Here is a 25,106-nt window from a genome sequence, read left to right on the forward strand (position 1 = left end):
ATAGAGGTATCCCACGACAAAATCGGATTCCAACAACGCAAGTTATGGAATCTAAAAGATCAATTTTAGGGTCTGATACTAAGATCCATTGGAAATACGAAAAAACCGAACATGAAAATGGTCTAAAATTTTGACCACCAAATAATCAATACATTTTAAAGTAGATTGTTAGATAATTTTAATACAAAATCATAGAGGTATCCCACGACAAAATCGGATTCCAAAAACGCAGGTTATGGAATCTAAAAGATCAGTTTTAGGGTCTGATACTAAGATCCATTGGTAATACTAAAAAACCGAACATGAAAATGGTCTAAAATTTTGACCACCAAATATTAATACATTTTAATGTAGATTTTTAGATAATTTCAATACAAACTCATAGAGGTATCCCACGACAAAATCGGATTCCAACAACGCAAGTTATGGAATCTAAAAGATCAATTTTAGGGTCTGATACTAAGATGCATTGGAAATACGAAAAAACCGAACAGGAAAATGGGCTAAAATTTTGACCACCAAATAATTAATACATTTTAATGTAGATTTTTAGATAATTTCAATACAAACTCATAGAGGTATCCCACGACAAAATCGGATTCCAAAAACGCAAGTTATGGAATCTAAAAGATCAGTTTTAGGGTCTGATACTAAGATGCATTGGAAATACGAAAAACCGAACAGGAAAATGGGCTAAAATTTTGACCACCAAATAATTAATACATTTTAATGTAGATTTTTAGATAATTTCAATACAAACTCATAGAGGTATCCCACGACAAAATCGGATTCCAAAAACGCAAGTTTTGGAATCTAAAAGATCAGTTTTAGGGTCTGATACTAAGATCCATTGGAAAAACGAAAAAACAAAACATGAAAATGGGTTAAAATTTTGACCATCAAATAATTAATACATTTTAATGTAGATTTTTAGATCTTTTCAATACAAACTCATAGAGGTATCCCACGACAAAATTGGATTCCAAAAATGCAAGTTATGGAATCTAAAAGATCAGTTTTAGGGTCTGATACTAAGATCCATTGGAAATACAAAAAAAAACAGAACATGAAAATGGACTAAAATTTTGACCACCAAATAATTAATACATTTTAATGTAGATTTTTAGATAATTTCAATACAAACTCATAGAGGTATCCCACGACAAAATCGGATTCCAACAACGCAAGTTATGGAATCTAAAAGATCAATTTTAGGGTCTGATACTAAGATGCATTGGAAATACGAAAAAACCGAACAGGAAAATGGGCTAAAATTTTGACCACCAAATAATTAATACATTTTAATGTAGATTTTTAGATAATTTCAATACAAAATCATAGAGGTATCCCACGACAAAATCGGATTCCAAAAACGCAAGTTATGGAATCTAAAAGATCAGTTTTAGGGTCTGATACTAAGATCCATTGGAAAAACGAAAAAACAAAACATGAAAATGGGTTAAAATTTTGACCATCAAATAATTAATACATTTTAATGCAGATTGTTAGATCTTTTCAATACAAACTCATAGAGGTATCCCACGATAAAATCGGATTCCAAAAACGCAAGTTATGGAATCTAAAAGATCAGTTTTTGGGTCTGATACTAAGATCCATTGGAAATACGAAAAAACCGAACGTGAAAATGGTCTAAAATTTTGACCACCAAATAATCAATACATTTTAAAGTAGATTGTTAGATAATTTTAATACAAAATCATAGAGGTATCCCACGACAAAATCGGATTCCAAAAACGCAGGTTATGGAATCTAAAAGATCAGTTTTAGGGTCTGATACTAAGATCCATTGGTAATACTAAAAAACCGAACATGAAAATGGTCTAAAATTTTGACCACCAAATATTAATACATTTTAATGTAGATTTTTAGATAATTTCAATACAAACTCATAGAGGTATCCCACGACAAAATCGGATTCCAACAACGCAAGTTATGGAATCTAAAAGATCAATTTTAGGGTCTGATACTAAGATGCATTGGAAATACGAAAAAACCGAACAGGAAAATGGGCTAAAATTTTGACCACCAAATAATTAATACATTTTAATGTAGATTTTTAGATAATTTCAATACAAACTCATAGAGGTATCCCACGACAAAATCGGATTCCAAAAACGCAAGTTATGGAATCTAAAAGATCAGTTTTAGGGTCTGATACTAAGATCCATTGGAAATACAAAAAAAACAGAACATGAAAATGGACAAAAATTTTGAACACCAAATAATTAATACATTTTAATGTAGATTGTTAGATCTTTTCAATACAAACTCATAGAGGTATCCCACGACAAAATCGGATTCCAACAACGCAAGTTATGGAATCTAAAAGATCAGTTTTAGGGTCTGATACTTAGATCCATTGGAAAAACGAAAAAACAAAACATGAAAATGGGTTAAAATTTTGACCATCAAATAATTAATACACTTTAATGTAGATTTTTAGATCTTTTCAATACAAACTCATAGAGGTATCCCACGACAAAATCGGATTCCAAAATGCAAGTTATGGAATCTAAAAGATCAGTTTTAGGGTCTGATACTAAGATCCATTGGAAATACAAAAAAAACAGAACATGAAAATGGACTAAAATTTTGACCACCAAATAATTAATACATTTTAATGTAGATTGTTAGATCTTTTCAATACAAACTCATAGAGGTATCCCACGACAAAATCGGATTTCAAAAACAAATGTTATGCAACCAGAAAGTCTAGCTTTTGGACCTTATACTAAAATACCGTAGATATTCGAAAAAACCGAAAATAAAAATAAGTAAAAATTATTCCACCAACAAAAAAATATATTTCAATGTAGATTATTTCCGCCTTATACCAAAAAAGGGATATCTAACGTCTGAGTCGAGTTGTAATAATTCAACATTAAGCCAACATCCATTTAAACATTTACATTTTTTCCAGTGAAACCCATTCATTTGCCATCCCTTCTTGACCGAAAATGTTGTCTTATTAAAACGAGACGACACCTAACATATAATGGCAATCTACACGTCGTCAGAACCTGCCCACCCTGAGTTTTCTTTGTCTGTGCATAATTTGTGCCGCTTATGTACTCAATGGTTAGTAACCCCACACAGCCCCCAGGGGTTGCGAAAGGGTAAGCTCATTATGTTATGCGAAGCCACAGAATGCGTTTGTCCTGTCTGTCCGAAAGGGTTGGGGGTTAAGTAATGTGGCTAATATGGATAATGTGGGGATAATCACTGCGGATAAACACAATGCTGACGGAGGACAGACGATGATGAATGGAATTTCAAGTGCTGTGTGCCGCTATAAATGCTAAATAGCATTGCATAAGCCATCACCGAAATTTCAGCAAACTTCATTTTCCATCAGTGAGTCAGTTGCACAGATTTATGCATCTGGCCTAGTTTTTTGAGAAAACGAAATGCGAACCGAAAAAAGAGTGGTAGGAGCGGAGGGCTTGGCTTTGGTCTGTCGAGCACGTCGGTCCAAATGCAGCTCGGCATGTTATTTGGTTGTTAGGGCAAAAGTTGGACCAAAGGAAAACACGAAAAACGTTGAGCAGAGCAATAATCTTGAGACAGCCGGGGAAAAGTTCCTCCGCTGCCCGTGTGCTACTTTCACTTAAGCCAGTTATATCATCTCTTCTGCTTAGTTGTGATTTGAACAACCGTACAGCCCTGCAGTCCTACAGCCCTACGTTCGTGTTTCCCTTACCCTGAAACCCAAACCCCAAGCCCAGACAACTCAAGCAGACGGCAACTGATGACGACGTTGATGATTTCAATTTTGCATGCGAGTGACAGCAAAATGAAGAAAAAGATGTCTAAAAAACTAAAAGACGCAAGTTGCACAAAAAAGAAGTGAAAAGTGGTAATGACAGGAAAGTACTGTCATTGCAAAAAAGGGGAAAAAATGGGAAACAAGATTGGACAGCATCTCAGTGGATCGAATGGGGAAATACCTTATTGGTATTCCTGTTTACAAGGAGTTCTTCTAAATTATAGGGAAGTAGAAGTATACTAGCAGTTAATTATTATTAGGTAAGTTATATCAAATAAATAATTTCTTTTATATTTAGTAGTTTTTAAATATTATACATATTACCATTATTATTTGTAAGACAGTTTGTAAAAAAGAGGTATTATAGGTATTTCGGCCATTTGAATTCAAGAATTTTTGTAGTGGTCATTGAGGACTCCTCAATTGAGTGGTAAGCCTTTCAACAATATTATAATACCCACTTGAAGGGTATAAAATGAAGATAGACGGGGAAGGGGCAAGAAAACGAGCTACGACGTCATGAGTGGCAATGGCAACTTTTAACAGGGGATATGTGTGGGTGGATCGTATCTGTGTGTGTGTGAGTACAGACAGGTTGCAGGCACCGTCCTTTAGCCATTTATGAAAATTTCAAGTGTTCGGGGGCAGAGGGCAGAGGACACGACATCGTCCTCTTAATCTTGAGAGGGAAGACGACGATTTGCCTCAAATCATGTGAGCTCCTTGCAGGCGCATGTGTCCTTAATGGCGGATGGTCGGGGGAAAGCTTATCCTTATGCATTCACTGGAATGATGCACAATTTTTCACAATTTCATTGTGATAACTCGATTCTCTGGCTTCTTTGGTAATAACACAATAATGGCACCTCTAGAAATCACTTTGGGAATTTTCCCTATTTTGCTAAGCTCTAAGATCTGTCGCATAATCCTTGAATATTTGTCTATTAAGCGCCACAAATCCTTTCATTCCGTCATTAAAATCATCAACTACGCTGGTCACGAACTCGATTGCGAAATGCTCTCGAACATTTTTGCGACATTAATTACAGTCGTGACTTATCAGAATGGCAAGGCCATCTGCATTTAAATAACTCAGCACGGGGGGATGTGCCATTAAAGTCGCTAAACAAATGAACTATTCAGGAACACTTTAATTCGATTTCAAAATGAAATTTCGGACGGACAACGAAAGAAAGTGAGAAGTGCAGTCATGTGAGCGGCAAAGAAAACCCGATGAGGCGCAAACAAAAAGGCAGGTGATCAGGGAAAAGTGCAATGTGAGACAGTTTTTCCTTGGAAAGCGTAATCGAAAGGAGGCACAGAGCAACTTTCAGGTCTCATATGCATTTGCCAAACATTGCCTTCAATTATTCAGGTAAAACGGTGTTGTGACAGACCCCTGCACCAAAAAATGGAAAAGAAACCTTTCGCTTCAGTTGCCACATTGAATGAGCACGAAAAGTTACTCTACTCTGCCATATATATACTATGCAGAGGGGTGCCTGTGCTCCATTATCAAAATGCAATTTCATCAATGCTGGCTTTGAGACCTCAAAAAATCCGGTCAACAACAACAAGAAGAATGTTAAAATGTCTGAAATTTGATTTTCCCTCCAAGAGCTCAACGCTCTGCATTCTGGCATCACTTTTCAGTTTTCGGCTTGCAGCCGTGGCTCTCTGCGAATCCCACGACCCCGACGGCATCCCCTATAACCCCCATGTATCCCCATCCTCATCCCCATTTCCATCCCCATTCCGCTGCGAAGCCCAATCCCTGCCAGCAGCCAAGATTCACAAAGCGAGCGGCCAGAAAACACTCTTTGGCAGTGCACTTTGTTGTAGAATGCAAGCCATGGCAACACCATCAGCCCGTTTGGGCCAGGAATTTTATACAAAACTGCCGCTTCATCCTTCAAAAAATTGAGCTCTCCATTTGCGGGTGTATATATAAATTGGGCCTACCCTATAGTATATATATCAAGAATATTTTTGGGCCGCGGGGCGTATACGTAATGCAATAAACTGATTCTGCCCACATATCACTCATGTGCGAGCCAGAGCCACTATCAAGGACAAATTGGTTTAAATATGAATCGCAGCCCAAGGGCAATTCCATTTTAGCCTTTACTTTTAATTAATCACAGATACTGAATCAAAATATTTACAAGAAAATGCTTTTATCGGGAGTGAAAGATATAAATTGAACTAGTACGAGTACAAATACCAAATTGTTTTAGCCTTGGGCTTTATGGTCATTTTCTGGTTATAAAATCGCATAGTTTCTTTATGGCTACCTAAATAAATAAAAGCTGGAAACCTAAAGCAAATATAAAGCTCATAAAATATAAAACCATAATTCAAGTAACACTGGTTTCCCATCGAAATATATTTATTGCCCTATAAAACTCAATTATTTCTTGACCGAAAGTAAGTAGAGCAGTAAAAATAAAGAGAGGATTTTTTGAATTTCCATTTAGCGATAAGCCAGAAAAGTTCAAGCAAGTCATTCCTAATGTCACGCCATTAGGTTTAACCTAGTATATACGTATTGCCCGTTTAAATTATTAAGAGCACATATGTAAAAGGTAATTTGTTGTGCAAAGTGGGGCTTAAAATTAAGCTCGTACTGTATGGCTTCTCTGAATTTAATGCTTCCATTTTAGGATAAGCTTGAAAAGTTCAAGCGGTGCCTTATAAATGTCACATCAGCTGGCTTTGCCCAACTCAAAAAGTGGCAATATACTCAATTGCTTGCTCCAGATTTAGATTGCCCTCATCATTGTCAGGTTCACCTTTTGGACCGCCGAAAGAGGGGCAGTTGACCCACATCGCAGTCGCCAGATAGACAAAAGGGGCAAAAACTGATGAGTTGGCAGAACGGACGTGCCATCTGGTTGGTTTCTTAAGACACGAGATTAAAAACGCCCAGCCAAAAATGCAAATGTTTGATTTCAGCTGGGGGAAAAACGATTTGTGTGTGCGGCTGGCAATAATTTTTTCGGCCCGTCGAGCGATAGCTAAGAGTGGCACAGCAAATGTGGGCTAATGCAATGGCAAACAATTGCATTTTATGTTCCCAGCCGCACACACAATGGTCAACATCGACCGACAACCGACAACCGGAAGCCGGATGTATTGTCATTTATTTACAATGCCAAAGCTGCGCCTGTCCAACACACTTATCTTCCGGCCATTATGTCGATGCTTCGCAGCATCCAGCTACCAGTTTTCTGTGTCCTGTTTCTAGTGTCCAGTTTCTAGTAGCCACGTGGCAAACAATGGCAGCTGCAGTTGCAACTGCAGTGTAAAATACCCACACATCTGCTGCAGGAAGCAAATCCAAGTGGATAATCAAGTGCACAGACGATAAAAACTACAAGAAATAGATAGAAATGGTTGCACTTTCCTTACCCTGCCCCTCGTCACACATTTATACACTTCCCCATAAACTTTTATCGATTGGAAAACTCCTTCAGCCGGATTTAGTATTTATTACAACACTTGACCAAGGGATTAGGCCTGGCATGTGAGCTTTGCATGTGCGGAAAGTCCTTAGGAGTCAAACCAAATATTATGTAGTACATGATGTTGCATTTAAATAACAATAAAGGTTAGCCTGCAACATTACACAGTTACTATTATTCAAACAATTGTGAAACCAAATGAAAATCTCAAACAAAAGTATCTAAGAGTATACAGTGAAAAAGGACTTCTTCTAAATTGGCAATTTTGTTGCATATTTATATGCTTTAAGCGAAAATGTTGCAGACCTAGACTGTTATGAATTTTTGAAAAGATCTATTGCACTAGTGCACTATTGCTCTTCCTTTTTTCATACAGAGAATCAAACATTCCACCCAGAAGATAAAGGAATGCCTTAAAAACTGTTTCATGTTCATCTTATTTAAGAAAATACGTTTATCGCCTGTCTTCTGAGACACGTTATGAATCGTCAAACATTATGCTGTGGTCTTGTTCAACGAGGGACTGTCATCTCCTCGGAATGGTTACATGGAAGGCTCTTGTGCATCGGCAGCTGTTGGCATGTCAACATGTAATTGACACCGAAAACGACAGCTCCGGGGAGCAGGCATTACCCTCAATGGACTCATGGGAACCAAACTGTGGGCAGGAGTAAGCCATTAGGTCCTTTAGGATGCTCCGTGCTCCGCTCAGGGTCAAACAGTGTAGTTGAGCTCTTGAGTCAGGGAACATGATGATGCATGATGCGTAATTTTATGGGATTTTTCTCCCGAAACTATTAGAAACAATTTACTTCGGGGTCCTGCTTCTTCGATTAAAGAGGACAATTTTAACAAAAAAGGCATTTAAATACAAATGCCATAAAAAGAGAATAAAAAATTAGGTTAAAAAAATAATTTGAAGCTGAAATAAAAATAAAAGGAATAAAAAAGTAAGTCAAAAAAAAGTACTCTATTAATATGGGCTAAGAGAAACCTAAAAAATATTTTATATTTAATCACTTAAAAGAGATATAAAAGTACGATTTTTTAGAGTTTTAAATATAGTGTTGCCTGCTTTTAGACACATTTATAATAAATTTAATGCCATAGTGGCATATACATTTTTATCGGTGTACAGAAACTTTGTGTGAATTCATTAGTCGAATAGTTTTTGGCATTCTTATTATACGGAATATTTAATATTCATAGATAGCGATGTACGAATTCAATAAGCACATTTAGCCCCATAAACTTCACGTCGCCAAGTTTGCCTACGTGAGCAAAAGCGAGCAACTTTGCTTGCATTAATTTGCGTTAATTTCGAGAGCCTGGCAAAGTTCAGCGAATGGGCCAGCCAAAGGAACAGGCAAAGGAAAAGGCAGGCACCTAGTGTAATTAAATTTGATAAATGACGGCACTCTGACCTCGGCCACCACCCACCCAAGCTGAATCTGAATCTGAATGTGAGTCTTAGAATCTTAGGCTGGCAGCGAGCCAGCTGGCGAAGAACTAATTCTTGGAAACTGCTCAAGTGTAAATGATCTGCGATTGGCTTGCATTCGATTCGATTGTGCCAATTTCATCCGTCGGCCAGATGACAATTATGCGAGACGACCTGACAGCTTATGAGTCCGTTCTGGCCAATAATTTATGGCCACCAATTTATCAGACCCAGGGAAACCTTTGGCAAATTAATTTGCTACAAAACTTGATTAATGTCGGTGTTTATGCGGCAGGCTGGGTTGGGTTTTTCCACTTCAACTCCGAAACGCAGAAGAATAGGTAATTAATTACACATGGAACGCCACAAAGTATGCAGTGAAACCGAGAAAGCAGCCAAACTGGCGTATTGCGTATACGCCATGTGACCCAGTTGCTTAAAAAGGGTTGAGCTCGATGCGGGTCTATCTATATGTAAATTTACATTACATTTCAAACAGATTTATGGGGACTTAATGTGCTTTTAATTGCGGCTTTAAACACAAGAATTTTTCCCTTGTGATTTAAATTAAATAAGTTCAAAGCCGAATTACAGGGCAATAAATAAATACCGAACAAATGGAGGAACAAAGGCAATCTAATTGAAAATTAGCCGGTAAATTCCTGCCCGACACATCGATAAATCTCATGTGCAAAACATATTTTTCCACAGTCAATATTGGTTTTCTCTGTGGACATCAGCTCACAAATTCACCAAAAATGCTTTGTATTCATATGCGACTGTTATCTTAATGTTTATTTTCAATAAAATTTTACTGCAAATGTATGTGCAATTATTAATGTGTTTATTTAACAACAGCTTTTGTTTGTGTTCTCGCATCATTTCCCATTCAAAGTGTAGTCCGTAAAAACAGTTTCCATCAAATTTGCATAAGCACAACACACAAATATAGACTTTAAATGGGCATTATCACACCCTGGGGTATCTAACAAATAGATATCGAGGTAATCAATCAATTAGACCATCAATCACCCAAAGGGACTAAGGTTACAGGGAACTATGGGGTTCGTCTAAGTTTTAGCCATAGGAAAAACTCCAATTGAGGGATAGACTGATTGATTGTTGCCGCCTTGAATTAAGTGAAATTAAAGTGTTAATTTGGTAATAACAACGGCTGAATTGGGCTACAGCAGCTGCCAGAAGAAATTACCAAACAATCGACAACTTTTCTTGGTCACGGCGGTTGCCCTTCTTAACTTTTCAAGTGGAACAAAATGCTGGCGTACATATATAGTACTACAAATATATAAATACAGACTCAAAGAGCCGTGTGACCCGTAAAACTTTTACGACATTTCTGTTTTAAGAACCTTTTTCTAATGAAATTTTCGCGAGTTTCCTCCAGGTATTTTCTTATTTATAGTTTCTGTTGTTACAAAACCTACATTTTTCATTAGAGGTAGAAAACTTTGCAACTATATCCCACGAAAGGGTTTGTTTCTACGTTCTTGTGTCACATATCTGGAACATATACAAAAGGATTTTCTGCGGAGAAATTCTAAAATGAACTACACTGAAAAAGAAGAAGGGGGTATATAAAAAATACAATATGCTTAGTACTTATCATTTGATTAAGTGATATGTGAAAAACAGCAAAAAATTATGGAAATATTAATCATGTTAAATATAAAATTAAAAGTACAAAGTTGAAGAAAACAGCAAAGAATGTGATGTGATAAAATTAATTTGATGTTTTTGTATCTTAAAATTAAAAATAAATAAATGTTCAATACATCAATGAATTATATTTTATTAAAATTACAATTATTTCTTTTTAAAAGAAAAATAATTATACCATTTATTTTTTCATATCGAATAAATCTTAATTTTTTGTGTATATTTTTTGGTTTTCCCATATTTTATTGCCATTTTAATTGGTTCAATTAAAAAAGTTGAAATTGTCATAGATTAGGTGAATCGCATACTTAAAGCGAATCTCTGTGACAAATGTTATTCACTTGGAACAGCCGGTGCCAAACGCGGCAGAAACTGAAATATAATGCGGGATGAGGGCGACATTCGAGCGTTAAAATTAACGAGTGTCACAATTTACGTGTGTGATTTACGACATATAATTTTCAACTCCAGCTGGCGACCATTTTGTTTGGGTTTCTCTCCGCCTTTTCCCTAGATTTATATATTTTCTGTCGCACCCCCCATTAACCGGTCTGGGCCCAAGGTCGCTGGGAAAACAAGGAAAACCACTTGGTAATTACTATATATACAAGCATTTGTTCGCCGCATTTTTATTACTTCATATTGTTGCTGTTATTGCCTGTCGTTTGTCAGCCGTGAAGCGAAAGTCCTTGCCGCTTGTCGCTGGGCTCGTTAAAATTAATTAACCTTGCATAAATTTTTTCATTAACCAGAAATATGAATGCCTATGGTCGCTGGGAAATGCTTTTGATCATTAATTATACGTGCTTTAGGGCTTTCCAGTTTCATCGCCCGAAAATGGGACATCATTAACGAGGAGATATATCTCACAATGGGCTTAAGCTGCTTCATAGATGCACCGCAATTAGCCGGCTTACACGGGGCCAGGACCAGCTCTTGGCCAAGTTAATGTCAACAAAGCCACATCTGCATTTCCATCTGCTAGCGGGCTTGTGTTGTTTTCCTCACTCATGTCAGGACCATAAAATGCCAACACTTTACGGCATAATATTCGCATGTACTCGAGGCACTTGAAAATGCCAATTTATTGTAATTTGCCCAATTTACACGGTGCCACATTCCACATAAACTTGTCGAGTACGTGCTGGATTCTCCTGGGAAACTGGGTTACTCGGGGTATTATAAGGGGGTATTATACTCATGTCAGGGCCGCAAGGCATCTGAAAAGACAAGCGATACCACGCTCAAAATACTGCCACGCAGTTGACACTTAAGCGATTCGAAATTCCATATGCAAGTATAATCTGCCTACAGTGGCATTTCGTTAAAATGAACGGAAAGGCAGGGAAACCACATGATAGTCGCCTTAATAAGTTTCCACTGTACCACAGAAATGCTGTCAATTATTCGTGTTGCAATTTTGCCAGAGAACACAGGCTGCAACACAATGCCATTGTTTGCCACAGCCGCCATTCAAATAATGCGCTTCTAAGCGCGTAAATCATTTCAAATGAAAACTGTGGGGGAATACATCAAACAGTGCAACTTGCCTAATTTGAAACTCAGTTGTTTATTGAATTATGAGCATGGTAATTTGGAAAATTATTGTGGATTGATAAACATAGTACGGTTCCTTTGGATCCTTCCATTTTAAATAAAAGTTATTGTTAGTTTCGGTTACCAAAAAGTATAGATCCGCTAACTTAATATGAAACGTATGTAAATAAATAACAATTATTTAATCTATATTTAGTATTTAGGTAGTTACTTTTTTAGAAAAAAAAAACATTATATGGCTCGAACTAGATAAATCCGAATGTTAGGAGGAGAAAATGGGATCATTGTAAAGATATTGTAATTTATTTTAAATAAATGTAAAGAAAAAGTTTTTATTCAGTGTGAAAAGTTGGCCTTTACTTATCAAATTCCTCAAAATTCTTCTTTTAGCTTTTGAATAGAATATTTTAAAAAGTTTTATATTCATAGTAGTCTTTTTTTGAACAGGCCAGATAGTTCTTCCAAATTCAGCGACTCAATTTAGTTTGTATTCACTTAGAAGCCATTGTGTGCATAACTCGCACTCACAACCAAGTTATTTGCGCTATTTTCCCCCATCTGTACGAAATTTAGTTGCTTGCTTTCTTTTCACCAGTTTCCCACACATTTTTCCGTGTGTTTTCCCGTTTCCCTTTGCCCTGCTGGCGTCTGCTGTTTCCCACTTTTTCCTCCTTTTTTCCAGAGCATTGCATTTCTATTATCTTGTGTATTTCTTTTACATTTTTCCAGCGCTCAGCACTCTGTTCAAACGCAGCCTCAGCCGCTTAACATAGCTTCGTTTTGGGGCGCAAATCTTTGAAATATTTTAATGTGCTTTGCGTGGATTTATGAAGAGCCCACTTCTGCCCGAGGGCACCAACTATTTTTGCGCCTCATACACTGCCACTGCCACTTAAAATCCTGCATTAGCTGTTACCGCCTGCAAATAATGATGCTGCTTTATATGCTTAAATCTCGGCCCTTCTTCTGTGGTTTTGACTTTTGAGCCGACTGGGGAACTGGGTAACTGGGAACCGAGCTGGAAAAGTACCAGGGGAACCCCAAGCTGTGGGCGGTGGTCTGATTTGTCGGCAAAAAGGCGTGTCAGCCGCTGCCATTGAGTGGCTTTGGCTTGCAGCTGATAAATGATGCCAGTTGGCCAGGCCATAAACATTTGTGCCTGCTATTTGGCCAAACAATGAAATATGATAATCGCCAGTTCTCGGCTGAGGTCTATAAATCCCATCGAATGCATAAATAAACTCGTTGAAATGTATTCCTTTTGCAGTTAATTGGCAATAGAATGGTAAGCCACTTCAAATGTAACGATCTTATGGTTTTCATGAAATAATTACCTTGACTTCAATTCCCACTAGGAGCTTTAGATATAAAGTGATTCATTTAAATATTTTTGAATATTGAATTGAATATAAAATTTAAAAAAATTACATAAAAGATAAAGTATATTTAATAGGACATTAATTCAATAATGAAAAGTTTTATTAATTTTGAAGTACTTATATTAATAAAATGGTAAAAATTAAACCCACAAAATATTTTTATTATCCTTAAAATTAATAATCAAAGTAACACAAAACGAAGTAATAAAATTAATTCCTGTGGTAAAAACCTTAAAATTAATTTACATAACTAAGTTTAAATGGTAAACATCCCACAGCACCAAAAACCCCATCAAAACGGATGATGGATGAAAGTCCGGAAAACGCCAAGTGGCCAACGAAATGAAATCCTTAGCCCAAACAAATGATCCCAGCCAGGGAAAGAAGAGCTCCTGACCGGAAGAGAGCAAATTTTTCAAGGCATTAGCAGATCTGACATGACGACGGGCTAAAGTGCTTTTGGAACCAGGTGAAGAGGAGTCGCTGCTGCATTGCCACGTAAGCACAAATTCCGCGCCATAAATCACGGGTAAACAATTTTTTGTACCTTTTTTCCCGCCCTGGATAAAACAGCGCAAGTGGAAAAACACCCTCACAATAACAACAACCAGCCAAAACAAAAAAAGAAAAGTGAAAAACGTATAGTAGTTGCGTAACTGGACAGGGCCAAGAACGAGGTCAGGTCCGAAAAAATGTGGGGATGGGGAAAACCCTAGAAAGCGCCACAAAAAATAAAAATGGAGAAAATTCCAACGACACAAATCAACAGCGGCTAAATTGAACGTCAACATGACTTTGATTGTTACCTGCAAGTGTGAGCATATGGGATGCATATCAGCAAACAAGTCGGCTCCCAGATATATCCACCAGATGCCGGCCAGAGTCGTCCTCATCCAGAGCCACTCATCAGCCAGCAGGAAATCCCCCCATAGACAGGCCAAGAGATTCCCCCGAAGGGTGGGCTCTGTTAGCCCAGTCAAACACATAGTTGGAATTCTGGCGCACAATTCAAAAGCCGGCCAGCACAACCACAGCCATGCTAGCCCGTCGCATTCCCCATTCAAACATCCCTCACAATTTGCTCCAAAATGCGAGTGCGGAGCCCAGTTGGCAGCTGTTTCCCTTAAGCAAAGAGACCAGGATGGACCGAGACCAGGCTGGGCATATAAAGGCGAAAATATGCCAAAATGTCATTCACAAGCATGTGCAAAGTATGCCGTCGTCGTCGTCGACGCCGTCCGTTGAAAGACCCGAAAAACTATAGGATCTCCGGGGTATCTGGAGTGTGGTGATGGCGTTCGGGAATTATGGACAAGCAGACAACACCTTGGCAAGCAATAACTCATCACAGATTCCTTTGCGCAGATTTAAAGATGGCTTTTTCCCCAGAAATACTACATCTACTCCATCAACGATGCGGCTTGTAGGAACACTTGTAACCATTAATTCTAAGTGGATATTTTAGAAGGACATACATCAATGCATTGGTTAAAAATGTACTTATATTTAAAGTGAAATGTAGTATAAGAGAGTATTAAAAAGAACAAGTGATTTAATCTCAAAATATGTAAGTTAAAAAGAAACGTTTTACACTCAAGAGATCACTTTCGTCTCAAAAAAAGCAAGCTGAGAAGAATTTGAAGGTTGCATCCACTCGAAGAACTGAATTTGAGAGTATCTTCGTCTTGATTCAAGAGCGTTTTATTCTCAATTGATTGCGAAGACTACTTAAAATCCTCAAATTTTAGTTTGTTTAAAGGTTAAAGGTTTTTTATCCGAAATAATTACGGAGAACCTCTTCATTACCATTTTATAGTTCTAAACGCACCTCCTCTATGCAGATTTTAAATGGGTCTGAGCATGTGGGCCAGAGAAGTGCAGCCAGGCGTTAGTAAAATGGTTTGCCTTTTCAAAATTTTCGACATTTGCAAATGCGATGCGAGTTGTTACGCATTTCGCGCTCTTGTCATGCACTGTCGCCCACAGTTAGATGGTCTTAGGGGGTTAAAGAAGGGGTTAAAAGGTGTGCCTTTCACTGGCACGTTAAGCGTTTTAGTAGAGAAAGAAGTGAACCGAATGTTGAAGAGATTAATTTTAAATCAAAAATTCAAAGCCACGCCTTAAATTAAAACCCTTCAAAAATGTACAAAAATACTTTACATTTTAAATGGCTTCCACTTAGGTAAATTTACTCATGATGACCTGACCCAACTCATTTTGTATCCCAGGTAAGCTGACCCGCAGGGAATCACATTAGGATGAGTGGTTTAAGATGAGTGGTAATCATAGTTTGCCGTTGTGGGAATGACTTTTTGAATAACTTAAACAGCTTTAGTATGATTAATATTAATGGCACTTACGCCTTGAGTCCCCATAAAAAGGCAGCCTGCACTGCCATTTCGCCTAATGAACCGCATGGCCATAGCCCCCAGATGTAAGGACAAAGACAATGGCCCAAATTGCAATGCAGCAGGGAGATGGGCGCATAAAAACTGCAACAGAATTTCCCCATTTACAGAGACCCTTTTTATGCGTTTTATTACTGGCAATTCTGAGCCACATGGCCCCCAAGATATGACTGCCAATATGACTCGATGGCTTCGTTTATGGCCCAAACGGCCAGGATGGCCCACAAAGGCGGACGTTGATCAAGATGGAATTTTATATCGATGTTGTGAAATTTTGCAACTTGTCACAGTTCCTGAAGTCAAACCAAATTACATTATACACTTGGGTAAAATACACGAAAATTGTTAGGAGACCCAGAGAACACTGGCCCTAAACCGAAAAGAAGGGCAGCAGGAAAGGGACAAAGTTTCCAGTGTGTGCTTTTGGTTTTTGATAAAAGTTTCCACAAGGAATTTCATATTTTCCTGGTGCCCTTTCAAGGGGTTAAAGAAGTTGTTTTTAAACTCGGCGAACACACGCATTTCAGAGGTAAGAAATGCATGTTTAAAGCAAATTATTAAATTAAAAACAGATCTTTACATAATGTTTTGAAATGAATTTCAAAATATTTATCCTTTCTTTGTCAAGACCTAAATTTTCTTAATTTTACCTTCTTATTTTTCAATACTTTTTAGAAAGAGTGTCTTAAATTTCATCAACCGCAAACAAATTTCCTCACACTGTTATTTATGATTGTTTTCAGTTCTGTGTTTATTGATAACTTTGCCGAAAACTGAGTTTGGCAAATATTTTGATTTTCACACCCCAAAGGGATGACGAAGCATCACTATATTCGTATATTGTTTAGTTTAGCCACAAAAGTTGGCAAGTTTGCGTTGGAGCCGCCACAAAAGTTGATTGATGGTGCTCAAAATTTTCAATCTGACTTTTCAGTTGATTAATATAAATGACTGGTTTTTGAGGGACCCAGCGAAATGCAGTTGGAGAAGCAATGAGAGCCCTGTCAATTAATAACCCAAGAGCCGATATCGATGGCCAATATGCCATCGTTTCCGGATAAAAGTGGAAAAGCCCTCAGCGGAAGCCGACAATTTGCCAAGGGCAAGTCTGCTATCTGAAGCTTTAAGTGACTGCAACGCAATCTAATAAAAAATTTTCCGCTGGCGAAACTTTTTCTCTGTTTTTGGTTTGGCGCAGCCTTTTCATTTTTTATACCCGTTACTCGAAGTGATAAGGGGTATATTAGATTCGTCGGAGACTATGTAACAGGAGGAAGAGAGCGATTTCGAACTTTCCATCACATCTTGGAATCTAAAAAACCTACAAAGTTGGCATTTGGAATGTAGATTCTTGACCACAAACAATCATGCGCCCATTGACAATAATTTTTAAAAATTATGAAATGTTTAAATGGGATTTTGTTCTGATTATCAATAACCATCTAGATGCCAAAAATGTTTTAAATCAGACCACTCACTAAAATGTTATAAGCAGATAAAGTGTGCTTTAACGGAAGCAGCCGATTTGCTGCATGCATATGTCCGTCTCCCTTGCTCTACCTTTAGCTGCTTAAGAGGTATGTAATATTCGAGGGCATCTACTATAGCTTTCTTTGTTGCTTTTCTCTTTTTTGGTTTGTGTGTCAGAGGATGTCGTTGTCATAAGGAAACTAAGGATTTCCGTTTTGGCTTTGCTCCGTAAGCTGAGCATCAGCTACATAAAAATTTCAGTGCCTGTTTTGTGACACACACCAAAAAAGAAGAAAAAGAAGAAATGAGTGGAGAAAAATTATGTAAAAAGTTTTTGCCAGCACGTTTAGCCACGCCCCCGGGTTATTAGTTGGTCACAGCTGCTTGGCCAGAAAATAAGAAAAAAGGGGGTTTCCAGGGGGTCAAAGGAGCCACAGTCCCCAAAACACGTTTCAGTCGCACTGCTGAGCAACCATTTTTCATTAAGTTTTCGCGCCATATTGCCTTTCATAAGTTATAAGCAAGAAATAAATTTTATTAGTGTCTTGGCAATTGTCTGTCTCAAAAGAAATGATATAAATTTCGAGTAATAAATTACGCCAGGCCCTCAGCTCGATGAAATGAACTGGGAAACTGTGTGTTTGACGTGAGCCGGGCTCACATTACTTAATCCAGTCTCTGGGCTTTTTCCACCCAGAAAACCTTTATCAACAGCAGCATTTTCCCCCGGCTCGTCAACATTCTTTATTTGACAGGCCAAAAGTGCCGGCGAGATAGTGGAACATTTTCGGATTTGCATACGTGGCGTATGCGTAACACGCCTGCACATCGAAATACATAGTACATCCCTGTTTTTTCAGTCGTCTGGAGAGCTAATAAAACTTATTGTCAGCCACAGTCTGACCCACTTTCGGTGTTTCTCTGTTTGTATTTGCCGAATCCCATTGTTCGCCGGAATAATTTGAATTTTAGAATAATGAAGTCACAAAATGTCAGGGCGCGTTATCAAAATCATTTATATGCGAAACAACTTTTTGGCCCCCAGTGCTCTCCCATGTGCCAGCTGCCAGTTGGCATATTTTTGTGCCTCTGGATTTCAATCGCTTACAATGCCCCAAAAAGTGAATGCCAGGACCGAAAGATAGTTTGCCAGACCAACTGGGAATGCCAAAAATGTATGTATATACACATATGTATTTACAATTGGTGTGGCTGAAATAAATGAATTATTCTTCCTGGCGTTGAAAAACTTTCAGTGCAGCATGTGTGAGCTGATGTGTTAATGGAACTCAGTTGGGGAAAGACCTTAAATACTTAAGACTTTAATTGTTGCAATCTGTTTGGAAGATAACAAAAGCAAAGAAATATTTATTTATGCAGTTTTAATTCAAATATGTGGGTTGCATGTCGAAAATTCAGCAAAGGGAATTCCGTTCACCCGGTTAAAAAGTAAATATAAATACATTATTTCTTATGAACAAATTTATTATTTGATTTAAATTTGAAATACTTTGAATCAAATATTTTCAAACTTTGTTTTAAATATTAAAATATTAAACTTAAAAGTACCGACACTAAAACCCATTGCCGACTTATGAGCGCGCCAACGAATTAACTCGAATTTGCACCGACTTCCCTGCCATTATGACTGTCAGAAACAAACACACAATAATTATAATGATGATCAAATAAAACTGGAAATTAGTCCAAAGTGAGTTAAGTCAAGCGGAGAAGGCGAACAAAGGAACCACTGCCAACACTCGAGGCAAAAAGTGACAGTAAAATTGGCTCGAAGACAACGGCTAATGAGCGTGCGATAGGGCTGAAAGGAGTGTGGGCTTGGGCCAAAAACCAAGAGTTGGCTAAAAGGCAAAGATAGCGTAGGACTAGTCAAATACGAAAACCGGCTTGCGGCCAGGACTAAGCGTCTTAGTGGCCTGCAGAGAAAGAGAGAGAGGGACAGAAAGTGGAGAAAGGGTAAGGGAAAAGCCGAAGGGAAAACAAAGAGGGCTAAAGCCAAGGCAGATGGCAAAAAGAAAAACTCAATTGCCGCACAAACTGAGCCGCTATTGTTTTCTTAATTGAGTGTGCCAGTGTGTTTGCTCAAAGGCTTTGGGCTTTCACACATAGGCAGATACAGATACAGATTCGGATACGTATATACCATATGCGGTAGGTGGCCTCTGCAAGCCAGGACACTCTGCTCCGGGTCGCTTATCAATTACATTGAATTTACCCAGGCTAAGAGCCCCCTTTCCTTTTTTCCCCCTTCCCCCGCAATCAATGGCTGCCGGAAATGATGGCATAGGCAGTCACTTCCACCTCTCCACTTCCTGCCCTCCGATTTGTCGCTGATTTCACAACTCGCCGCACGGAAATTGCCAGCCCCCATTTATGGCTTTCGATGGCTTTGCCTCCTTCTTGACCCTCCTGCCCCCCTTTTTTCCGAATCTTCACTTTTTATTTTGTATTTTCAGTGACTTTTCAACTCCTTGCTCCCTTTGTAAGCCGCCTGATTTATTCCGTCCACGTAGCCCTCGCTGCACACTTTGATTGCCGCATTCGCATGTAAATGCTGGCCTCTAAAACGCCAGCGCCACCGGGCGGCTCAATCCAACAAATCTGGCCCACATCATCACGCATAATCGAGCTTTTAATTTCGGCTAATAAAACTTTGCCGATTTAATACCAGGTACGTGGCGCCTTGACCCGAAAAATAAAGCAATAAAATGGCGAATCTGGCTTTGACAGCAGGCATAAACTTATTGAGAAAATCATATTTTCCTGTAAAGAAAACTGCTTCCGGTTCTGGTCAGGCTAGCCAAAATTTAAATCAAATAATATCCTAACAAGATCAAAAGATTTATCTATATAAGTATATGCACATATTCGCTAACTGAATGTCAGTAATACATCAATGATTTCAGTTTCCCAAAAAGTTCTCCCGAAAAAAATGAGATTTTCTTCATTAAACATCGTGATACCCAAGACCAACCTCAACAAAGTTTGTTGTACGAGTATTTCAAACTTTTCGCCAACTTTACGCATAATTTTTTACGATATTTTTCCTCGGTTTTTCCCCCAAGCGTCTCACGGTTGTTATTGTTGTTTGAAAGGACTTTTCCCAACATCCAGGGATCTCTAATAGATTTCAGGCAAACAGTTTTATTCACTTTCTTATATAGAATGGCGTTTTCTTAATACCATTTGCCTAAGCTGTGGGCATTAAGAATAAGACAACTTCCTAACTTTTTTCCTTAGCGAAATATTCAATAGATTCATATTTTCATGTTAATCTCCTGGCCAGAAAAATTCTTAGGTATTCAAGTGGCCAAACCTTAAAAGCAAAACTTGTCTGTAAAAATACAAAATTAAAGAGAGGAAGTGAAAAAACATTGTGATGCTTTGACATTCCTGTCGAAAATCTAAACAGATAAAAAAAAACTTTTTGAAAGTGTCAATGATATGAAAAACAGTACCAATGGATTCAGGAACGGATAGTGATGAAGACTCTTCGGTTTCCCAGGAATATATTGTAGAGAAGATACTGGCTCGAAGGCATTACAGGGGTGCAGTTCAATACTTGGTTAAGTGGTTATATTATTCCGACGAGGATAATACCTGGGAAATGGTCTCAGATCTTAGCTGCCTTGATCTAATAAAATCCTTTGAATCGCAACGCAGTCTAAAGAGGGGTCAAGATCTAAATACTCTTTACGAAAAAAAGGCGAAGCGGCTGAAAATTGATCCATATTTAGTTTTGGACAATCCCTTTAATCATGGATTTACAGCCGAAGAAATTATCAAGGCCTTCAAAAGTGATGGTTACATATCGATTTTGATTAAGTTTGCGGATCTGGATCAACCTCAACTTGTGCCAAGTGAAATTGCTTATCAGGAAATACCACAGATGGTCTTACAATTTTATGAAAAGCTTTGCAACTTTGACGAATTCTAAAGTAATTATAACTTATTGGCTAGTTGATTTGGTGCCAGAAACTATAAATTTTCGTTACATGTAATTGAGCATTAAGTGAAGTTTGTTCCAGGCAAAATGCCAAAAGCCTTTCTTCCGGCCATTAAACATAGTTCTTGAGAAACGGAAAATTGTATAATTTGAATATTTATAAGTAGATTTTAAATATTAAATATTTAAATAATTTTTAAATAGTTTTTAATAACTTACTCATTTTATGCCGAATAAAAAACTTGAAAGTTTCCGCTGCATTCCTTGGAAAATAAATAAGTAGAAGTGTGCCTTTTGCACAGCATTACAAACAATAATGAAGGCAAAATGCCAACTTTTAAGTGATTTCGGGGCGTGTTTGCCCGGAAGGCAGTGTAAACACTCCTAATTGCAACAACAGTGCCGGCAAACAACGGGCTGGAATGTACGACAACCAAAATGAAGCGAAAATATTTGCATTCCGTTCTGCGGCCATTCCCTTGTCTCAGCTCCCAGCCCCCGAGTTTCGGCCGAGGGGGCGTGTCCGGACGGAGGGACTTTGCCCCATATACAAAGTATTCGTGTTTGTTTTCGGCACTTGGTTTGGGGCTTGGGGTTACGTCCAGCAGGCACGTAGCCACAACAGCAGCAAAAAGGTTTCGTTTATGCCTTCTGCATTTTGGACGAGAATTGATACTGCAATATCCGGCGGCACAAGTTCGGCTTCAATCAATAAAGCCTGGCTCTTGCGTTTCCAGTTTGCTAAATTTATATTGGACCTTGGAAAGCGATTGCCATTTAAATTGATTTAAGCTTTGAAAACGTTATCGATCAAATAAAATGAAAAATAAATAGAATATGAATAAATGTTTATATTTTAATATTTCTAACAGAATTTATTTTTATTATTTTAAAATTTAATTATTGTATGTACAAATATTTTTCTAGGATTTTAGTACTGAGAAAACAATTATACCTCGACTCTTGAAAAAAAAGGGAATTTTCTGGCTTTTTAAATTTAAGGTAAATTGTTTTTACTTTCATTTTTACTAATAATTATTGAGTATTTTTGGCAGAAACTTATATTTTTTCAAAAGTTGGTAAAAAATATAATTTTTTAAGTGTGATTGTCAATTGGCAATTTTATTACGACTGCAGCAAGGTATGACATATCATTTTTGGACCATTACTTTGAGAGTTTTGCTCGAATTACTGTATATTTTGGGGTGAAAAATAAAAATCTTACTTTTTTCACGAAAAACTTATATTTTTCGTTGAGCTTTTTTGGTTTAACTTGTTCGAAAATAGTCGGACACCTAAGAGACGCACTGGCTTAGACAGCTAACAAGCTAGATTATTGATCGCAGTCATTTTCTGACTAATTCTAAAAACTTAGAATTTTCTAAAATTTTGACTTTTTTTACAAGGGCATCGTCTTTTTTTGCGAAAATGGGTCAAAAATAAAATTTTTTAGCTGTGAGTGTCAATTGATAGGAAATTTTATTACAAGTTCAGCAAGGTATGACACTCCAAAATTCGACCATTATTTTTACTGTTTCGCCCAAAATACTGCTAATTTTTGTGCAGAAAATTAAGACCTTAGTTTTTTGGCAAAAAACGATTTTTTTCATTGACCTCTTTTGGTGTAACTTGGTCAAAAATGGTCCGACACCTATAAGACGCACTGTTCTGACCAGCTAATGAGCTAGATAATTGATCGCAGTCATTTTCTGACTAATTCTAAAAACTTAGAATTTTCCCTAATTTTGACTTTTTTTACAAGGAGTAGCATCGCCTTTTTTTGCGAAAATGGGTCAAAAATAAAATTTTTTAGGTGTGAGTACCAATTGACAGGAAATTTTATTACGAGTTCAGCAAGGTATGACAATACAAAATTGGACAATTATTTTTATTGTTTCGCCCAATATATTGATTATTTTTGGGTCAAAAATGAAGACCTTGAATTTTTGGGCGAAAAGTGATATTTTTCTTTCACCTTTTTTGATGAAAAAAAAATTGGTCAAAATTGAACCGAAACCTAAAATATACCCAGTTTTGGATTATTACTTTTATTGTTTTGCCCAAAAAAATGGGCCACTGTCCATTTATTTATTCTTCACTTTTTGGTATTTCATTTCTATAAAAATATCCATTCAATATAACTAACAGGGCATATGTTCATGCTGTGATTTCGGATTTTTTTCAATCAGAAACACTGACTTAATTGAAAAAGGGAGATGAAAAATATTAATTAGGCGCCTAGGCGTTCCGTTTATCACCCACATTCCAACCGTATTCACATCCTTTTGTTCAGCAAGAGGTCAAGGGTTAAATGAACACACTCATGCGAACATGCAGGCCGTATTTGTTTACGTGCCTGAGTCGACCCTCAAAAAACAATGGACTGCCATTGTTTTTAGTAGCCCCTGCCACCTCCCCGCGGGGTCAACACGGCAAGCTGTAGATTATATGTGTGCGAAATGAGGGGGACTTATATTTATGCTACCCTGGAACTCATTATCGAAATTATGAATTATGCATCCAGCGCTGCCCTTTCAACCCCAGCTAATTTGAATATAAATTTAACTCATAAATATATATAAGACGATTCCGGGCAGACGGCGCCAGAGTAAGTAACTTTTATTCTGTTTTGTTTTTGGGACCCCTAAGCAACTAGCATGAGGCAAATAATCAACAAGGAAGCCAACTACTTGGCCAAACACGACGACATCGGGTCAAGCAGTCAAGAAAACAACCGCAAAAACACTTCAACTTTTATGGCCAAAAAGGGACGGGGGTTTATGCCGCTGGTTAATATTTAAACAAAAGTTTTTTGCCCGCTTTTCGTGTTGCAACATATTTTTCCTTTTCGTTTTCAACTTTCCCGGGAGGGCATCCTCATCATCATTATCAGCCCCATCATCGGCATCACCATCTTGGACCTCTCGGGAGGTCTTTACTACGACGGCTTGGCATAAATTATTCTGATAATTAAGTGTCTGCGAAGCTGTTAATAACAAAATGAAGGGCAATTATCAGGAAGGCGGCAAAAAAGAGGGATAAAAGCTAAGCAGAAGTACTTCAGACTTACTGGCAAGTACTTGTTTGGCCTTTGTGTTTTTCTATAATATTTTCCAGTACATTTCACTGACACAAGACGTTTTATCCCTCTCAATTTATTGGTGACGACATTTAGGCAAGACAAAATGGGAATTGTTTGGCAATCGATTCTTCCATACTCTCTATGAAGAGAAATATATATGACTCTTTAAGGTTTTCTTAGGAAACGTAAAACCATCAAAGTAATAAAATTTAAAAAATATCAACAAAAATAACAAGAACTTTATAAAGATTTTTGAATTAGAATCCTAGAAAATTTCCTGTAAAATCTAAAATAAATTTAAAATAGTAAAAATAACATACTTTAGTTAATTCTTACCATTTTTAATACTATTTTTAAAGTGAGAAATCAAAAAAAAGTAAGGAAGTATGTAAAATACACAAAATACAAATGAAGTTAACAAGAAAGTAAGTATGTAGAATTCCATTTTAAATAACTTTTGGAGGTATTCCTTTTTTAAAAGTTACATTAAAACCATACAAAACAAATTAAATCGACAATAAAATAAAATGTTACTCAATTTTAAAATGTTCCTTCAGTTATTCCTTTTTATTCATAACCGGACACGAAGGAAGGAAAACAAACACCCTCTTGGATATTCATGGAAAAACATTGTGTTAAACGATTTTAAATATTAATGTTCTGGTTATTCGTGTTCAAAGTGAAAATCAAAGCTTCTGAACTGTTGAAAATTTATTGTAATACCAATTATTGAAGAGGGAAATCTATGAAATAACTAAATAATGGTTTATCGGGAAGGATTATGCATTTGTATGCATAACTCATGTCAGATTATCAAATAGTAATAATACAATAATAATTAAAACGTGCAACAAAGAGGCACTTTTTTGGATGG

General features: G+C 37.3%; 2 protein-coding genes across 3 annotated transcripts in view; one reads left to right on the top strand and one right to left on the bottom strand.

Moving 5' to 3' along the window:
* LOC108032051 (uncharacterized) overlaps positions 1 to 25,106 on the bottom strand; it is a 39,640-nt gene that overhangs the window by 9,566 nt on the left and 4,968 nt on the right. The gene's annotated exons all lie outside the window — the stretch shown is intronic.
* On the top strand, positions 20,571 to 21,410 carry LOC108030949 (chromobox protein homolog 1). The gene has a single exon (XM_017104148.3). It carries the CDS (start codon positions 20,665 to 20,667, stop codon positions 21,139 to 21,141), a length of 477 nt encoding a protein of 158 aa, XP_016959637.2. The 5' UTR covers positions 20,571 to 20,664; the 3' UTR covers positions 21,142 to 21,410.

The sequence above is a fragment of the Drosophila biarmipes genome, chromosome 3R (genome assembly GCF_025231255.1).
Source record: "Drosophila biarmipes strain raj3 chromosome 3R, RU_DBia_V1.1, whole genome shotgun sequence".
Lineage (NCBI taxonomy): Eukaryota > Metazoa > Arthropoda > Insecta > Diptera > Drosophilidae > Drosophila > Drosophila biarmipes.